The sequence below is a fragment of the Zalophus californianus genome, chromosome 8 (assembly GCF_009762305.2).
Source record: "Zalophus californianus isolate mZalCal1 chromosome 8, mZalCal1.pri.v2, whole genome shotgun sequence".
In the NCBI taxonomy this organism is placed as follows: domain Eukaryota; kingdom Metazoa; phylum Chordata; class Mammalia; order Carnivora; family Otariidae; genus Zalophus; species Zalophus californianus.
The window spans coordinates 113145828-113151912 of record NC_045602.1 but is presented as its reverse complement, the minus strand read 5'-3'; the positions used below and the strand labels follow the sequence as shown (position 1 = coordinate 113151912).

At 42.8% G+C, this 6085-nt stretch overlaps 1 protein-coding gene across 1 annotated transcript; it reads left to right on the top strand.

Annotated features, from left to right (window-relative positions):
- The first annotated feature begins 448 nt into the window (after nt 1-448).
- DEFB116 (defensin beta 116) lies at nt 449-5866 on the top strand. The gene is made up of 2 exons (XM_027620534.1): nt 449-515; nt 5628-5866. The coding sequence occupies exons 1-2, from the start codon at nt 449-451 to the stop codon at nt 5864-5866; spliced, it is 306 nt and encodes a 101-aa protein (XP_027476335.1).
- Nucleotides 5867-6085: the final 219 nt, after the last annotated feature.

Genomic DNA, 6085 nt, shown 5'->3' with positions numbered 1-6085 from the left:
GATGCCTAGTATGGGATTGGATATGCAGTAAGTACTACTGACAGAGGGGGACACTCTACTCTCAGGAGGATAAAGACAAATGTTTAAGAAAGGGCTCCTTATAACTATGTATTAGTTTTCTGATTGCTTGCTTGATTCATTCACTCATTCCAATTTGTCTCACACAAAATGTCAACTACCTCTAATTTGTCTTTGTTTCCTTCTGGGAAGGAAAGCCCACTATGACATGGGTGCCGCTGGCAAATCTCCCATACTTACACAGAATGCCCGGCTGAGATATGTGACACATGTTATCCTTCTGCCTGGCTGACCCCAGGTATGTCTCATCCTTTTTAGTTCACTGCACACAACCCTGGCCCATTTCCAAAACTAATAAAGGCAGGGCATTGCTCTGCTGCAGTGATCTCTGTTCGGTCCTCTGCAGCACAGCCCTCCATTCTCTCAGGACATGTCAGTCATGAAGCCCTATTTAGTGACCATTTCCATCCTTCTGATCCTGGTTCGTAAGACTCCAGGTAACTCAGGCCTCTCTCAAAGGTTCTGGGGTCTTGCATGTGGTATTGTTATTTTGATGACCTCTGAGATGACTCCCACTCACATACCATAGACACGACCTATGGTCTTTCTGGTCTCAGATAGGTTGTGAATGTTATTCCCATGGTCCATCTTATGTCAAGATCTCTCCTGGTTCTTCCCTGCCAAGACAAATTTAAGAGACTTGCTCCGACTATTCCTGGCATAGTGGAATATTGAAGCATGAAGCGTTTTAGGTGGTACTGTCGATGGGAGGGGAGCTTGATGCATGTATTAGATGTGAGAGATTGGATCCAAGTTGGGGAGCTATTAGAGGAATCAATGGTAGTTTGGGAGAGTGAGTTGTGGGGGGGATGGTATATTACTTTAGAGAGAGAGAGTAATATTAGAAAAATGAGTGGGCATGAGGTGAGGGTGAGCAATTCTGTTTATAGCACTGGGCTGGACTGATCTTCTGGTGTAGTCTGGAGAGGGAATGGTATTTTTGTGGAATGGAACCGGAGGTGGAGTTGTGTAGAGCTGAGAGTTAGGGTGAAGGTGGTGGTTGGGCTGTGTTTTGGATTGATGCTGTGAATTGGGGATGGGTGGCTTGGCTAGTGTCATGTTTGTGTTAAATTTTATGACTGAGCCTTAGGTGGTTAGAGAACAGATGAGGCTGCGAGTTGGAGTTAGGTGTTTGGTTTAAGTAGGTGTATTATCAAGCGGGGCATATGCGGGGTTTATCTGGGCTAGGGTTGGCGTAGCCTGAGTTTGGGGGTAATTAAGCTTGAGAAAGACAGTTTCATTCATCACAGCAGAGCTGTGACTATTGAAGTGGGGAGAATGAATGCTGCATGAAAAATATCTGGTAATGTTTTCAAATTCTTTTTTTTTCTTTCAAGATTTCTTTTATTTATTCATTTGAGACACAGAGATACAGAGAGAGGGAGAGGGAGAGAGCATGAGCTGGGGGAGAAGCAGAGGGAGGGGGAGAAGTGGACTCCCTGCGGAGCAGGGAGCCCGATGCGGGGCTTGATCCCAGGACCCTGGGATCATGATCTGAGCCCCAAGGCAGACGCTTAACCATCTGAGCCTCCCGGGCACCCCTGTTTTCAAATCCTTAAAAAAGTTTCTTGAGTATGATTTTCAGGGGCACTGAAAAGCGATACATATAACTGTAGGCAGCGAGGAAAGATGAAATCAGGAAGTTGGAACGTCCTCAAGTGTCTCTCCTCAAACCTTGGCAAGTACAGAGAGACATGGGAGTAGTCTCATCCCAGCCCTACAGAGAACTAAGGTTGTCTCTCCTTCCTTGGGATTGAGTTCAGAGTCACTGTTTTCTCCTCTTTCCCTTTCTCCTCCCTCTTATTCCTCCTTCCCCTTCCCATCCTCTTCCTACTTCACTTTCTCCTACCCCTTATTTCTTACCCTGTCTCATCCTCTTTACTTGCGAGACACTTGTTCTCATTCAGTGAAGTTCAGTTTCCACGTTGGAGCAGTGGTAGAAACCAGTGGGTTTGCAAATAACGACAACAAAGGAAGACAGCATTCTATGCTTCAGAAGTTGTACATAGTGTTGCTCCCTTAATAACCATTCAATACTTTCACCTGGCAGAATTAATGGGCAAGAACTGTTCTGGACAAGCTTTTTAAGGATAATCAAAGTCATTTTTTCCTTTCATCACTCCAAACATAGGCTTAGAAAATTCAACTGTTTGAAAGCCAAGACTCTGTCTTTTAAATCTATGTATTCCTGGTGCTGAGGTGAGTGCTTTTCACAGAACAGGTTTTAGTAAACATTTATTGAATGAGTGAATATATAAATGACTTATGCCTAAAACATATATATGGGTAGGAAGAACCTCAAGTTAGGTAGGGAAGGACCATGTTTGGGATGCACAGGTGGCAGAGAAATCATGTGTTACATTGCTTTTGGCTTTGGATGGGACTATTAGAGTATAGAGCATACGTTCTGTTTTTCGATTTATGATATTTTAATTTGCTCTTAATACAAGTCCAAAGTGGGAAATGAGCTGGGCAATGTCTACAGGTCAATGTGAGAAAGTCAGGCAGGGTTATGGCTCTCACTCCAGGCAGGAACCAATGCATATATTCTGGGACACTTGTGCAAAGCACATTTGCTGTGGCCTCTCCTCAGACCTATCAAATCAAAATCTCTAGAGACTTGATGTGAGTATACTTAACAAGTCTTCAGGTTATTATAAAGCATGACACATCTTATTAACAGCCTTTTTCACAAACACAGTTGAGATTTTATGATTTGGTGCAAACTTTCTCATTCCCATTTCTCACATTGGGAGACTGGGTACAGAATACAAAGGGTCAGAGGCAAAGCTGATATTTAAAAGTAGGTCTCAAAATACAGAGAGAGCCCAGATGTCCATTGACAGATGAATGGATAAAGAAGATGTGGTGTATATATACACAGTGGAATATTACTCAGCCATCAAAAAGAATGATATCTTGCCATTTGCAACAACATGGATGGAACTAGAGGGTATTATGCTAAGCGAAATAAGTCAATCAGAGAAAGACAAATACCATATGGATTTCACTTGTCTGGAATTTAAGAAACAAAACAGATGAACATAGGGGAGTGGATGGAAGAATAAAATAAGATGGAAACAGAGAGGGAGACAAACCACAAGAGACTCAACTCTGGGAAACAAACTGAGGGTTTCTGGAGGGGAGGTGGGTGGGTAGATAAGGTAACTGGGTGGTGGGCATTAAGGATGGCACTTGAAGTAATGAGCACTGGGTGTTGTATGCAACTGATAAATCACTAAATTCTACCCCTGGAAGGAATAATACAGTATATGTTAATTAAATTGAACTTAAATAAATGTTTTTTAAAAAAAGAATTTAAAAAATAAATTAAAAGGACATACATACATACATACATACATACGTAAAATCAAAGCAGGCCTCTGACTTCAATTTGGAGATGGAGGGATGGTCAAAGGTGATGTTAATTTGATGTGGGTATTAGTTTGTAGTGATGCAGAACAATACAGGGTTAGAACAGCTGCAGGATTGAGAAACTAGAAATATCTACAACAAAACCTTTGTTTATTTATTTAGCCACAGTAAACAGAATCCTCCTGGGCCTGCCTTGACCTGTTTTCTCTATGGAGAGAGTGAGGGAAAGGTCAGCTTGCCTGATTCTCATTCCTGGTATCTATATTCCTATCCATCCTCTGGTGACTACAAAGAGGAGATCTTGGGTGCCCTGGCTTCCATCCACTGTATTTGGGAGAAAATGAAAGTCCACCAGTTCAAATGTTAGCCAGAAGAGTATGGGTGTCACTCTAGCATGGCCCCCTGAAGACCTCCTCCTTTTTTAAGTAGGATGGTGCCAAAGAGAGAGAGGATCCATGATGAGGGTGAGGATTAAAGTAGGAAACACAGCAGTACCATGACGTTGGAACATGGATGAAGGGGTACCATTTTTTACCTCCTTGCTCTGGTTAATCAGCAGGCTGGCTGATGTAGCAGCAATTGAGTGCCTTCTCTGGGCTGGAATGCCAATTTCTGGGGCAGTTCATATACATACCAGTGCCCAAATGCTATGGGATGTCTACCACTAAGGCATTTTCTTTTCTACTTTCTTTCCCCTCACGCTCTCTGACTTCATCTAAACTTGGGACATTTTACATTCTTTCGTAAAAAAATTATCAAAATGTTCTTTTTCTATGCAGGAAATTATGTCAGACTTGCTTGTCCAGTTTTTATTAATGTGGGTGGGCTTTGGGGCCCTCTGCATGCTTAGCACTGAGTACATGGCCTGGCACAGAGTGAGTGTCGATGAATGGGTGTGAAATGAGGGGATGGCTGGAAAAGGTCCTGCAGGGCTAAGCTATGGATTTTGGACTTCTACTGAGAGCTGAGAAAGTTCTTACACCTGAAGGCACGCAGGAAGATGCCACTCTGTCCTAGAAATCCTATCATATAGAGAGGCAACGTGACACAGAGAGGAAAGCGAATGGGCTTAATATCATATAGAGAAGAAATTGAATCTTACGATGGTCAAGTACAAGCTATGGACATGTGGACAGAACAAGAGTTCTCTTTGAGCCTCAGTATCTTCATCTAAAGAACAGAACATCTAAAGAACAATAGGCTTTTATGAAGGTTCAATGAGATATCATTTGTAAAATGCCTGACACATAGTTGATGTTGGGCATGCAACAGTGATTGTTAGTATTATTTTCTTTAGCTCCTTTGTCTTTGAAAGTTCCAATGGGTAACTAATACTATTGATGACTAGTATTTACAGAAGGCTGACTAAATGTAAGGAACTTTGTCACTGGGGTATTTTCAGCTGAAGAACCTATAATATACACATGCACATATCTGGATGATTGATATATAGCTATCAATACTCATGAATGGGTTTTAGTCATATGTGGCAAGTGTGTGGTAGAAGTCTGTATGTGAGCACATGTGTATATGCTCAATTTGTGTGAATGTGGACATGTGCATATGGGCCTGTGTGTGCACACCAGTGTGCTGCACATGTACATGCGGTATCGGTTTCTGTGGGGCCAATGTATAAACATGAGTGGTGCATGTTTGCTCGAATGTTTTGAAGTGCAAAGGCATGCAGGGGCTGAAATATGTGTGCCCTGCCTCAGCGTGGAGTCTGGCTGTCTGTGATAGAGCTCTGTGTGAGGAGCACACATCTGTATGGGCACTTGAAAACGTCCAAAACGTGCTCACAGGAGCAGCCCTTGAAGCCCTGGACCCTCAGGAAAAGACTTTCATATCAACAACACTGCCTAATATTTCATTATTTCTTATTATGCACCAGATACTCTTCTGAGCATACTCTATATGCTAATCTAAGCATCACAAACGGTAAAGAGTTGGCTCTGTTATGACACCCATTGTGAAAATCATGCAGTGGTGGGCCAGAGAACCGAAGTAACTTGCTTAAGGGTGAGGAGCTATAATGATGGAGCCCAGATTTGAACTGAGGTGGTTTTGACTCCAGATCCTGTTAAGATTCTCAGGGCTTGTTCTCTTTAAATCATGCTTCTCCAGTCCTATTATCACTGCTGCAAGGAAACTAAACATGGCTATGTTTTCCCCAGGTGGCCTGTTCAGATCCCAGTATGGCAAGAGCCAAGAGCCCTGGATTCCATGCCAGCTTTACCATGGCATGTGCAGACATGCCTGCAGAAAAAATGAAACTCAATACTTAACCTGCCCAGATGATCAAAAGTGCTGCCTGAAATTTTCTGTGAAAATAGCCCGTTCTAACAATGTGAAGGATTATGACCCTGACTCCAACCTGTCAGTTACAAACACTTCAAGCTATTCTAAAATTTGAATAAGACCAACTTACCCCTCCTGGAATGATTCTTCCCTCATTCTGGAACACCCTTGCCATAAAAATACATTCCTTCTCATGTGTGTGTCTTTCATCTGTGAGCAGTCATCACTGGGCAGGGGAAGGTTAGGCTGGAACTGGGGAGCAACAGAGCATAGGAAAGGACCCTGGCCAAGAGAGTAAACAGGATGCTAGAATAGCTCGGTAGTGTTGAGGGTG

Coding starts and splice junctions, on each gene's coding strand:
- DEFB116 (XM_027620534.1), top strand. CDS start 449: ATGTCAGTCATGAAGCCCTATTTAGTGACCATTTCCATCCTTCTGATC. Junction 516..5,627: donor CCTGGTTCGTAAGACTCCAG/GTAACTCAGGCC, acceptor TGTTTTCCCCAG/GTGGCCTGTTCAGATCCCAG.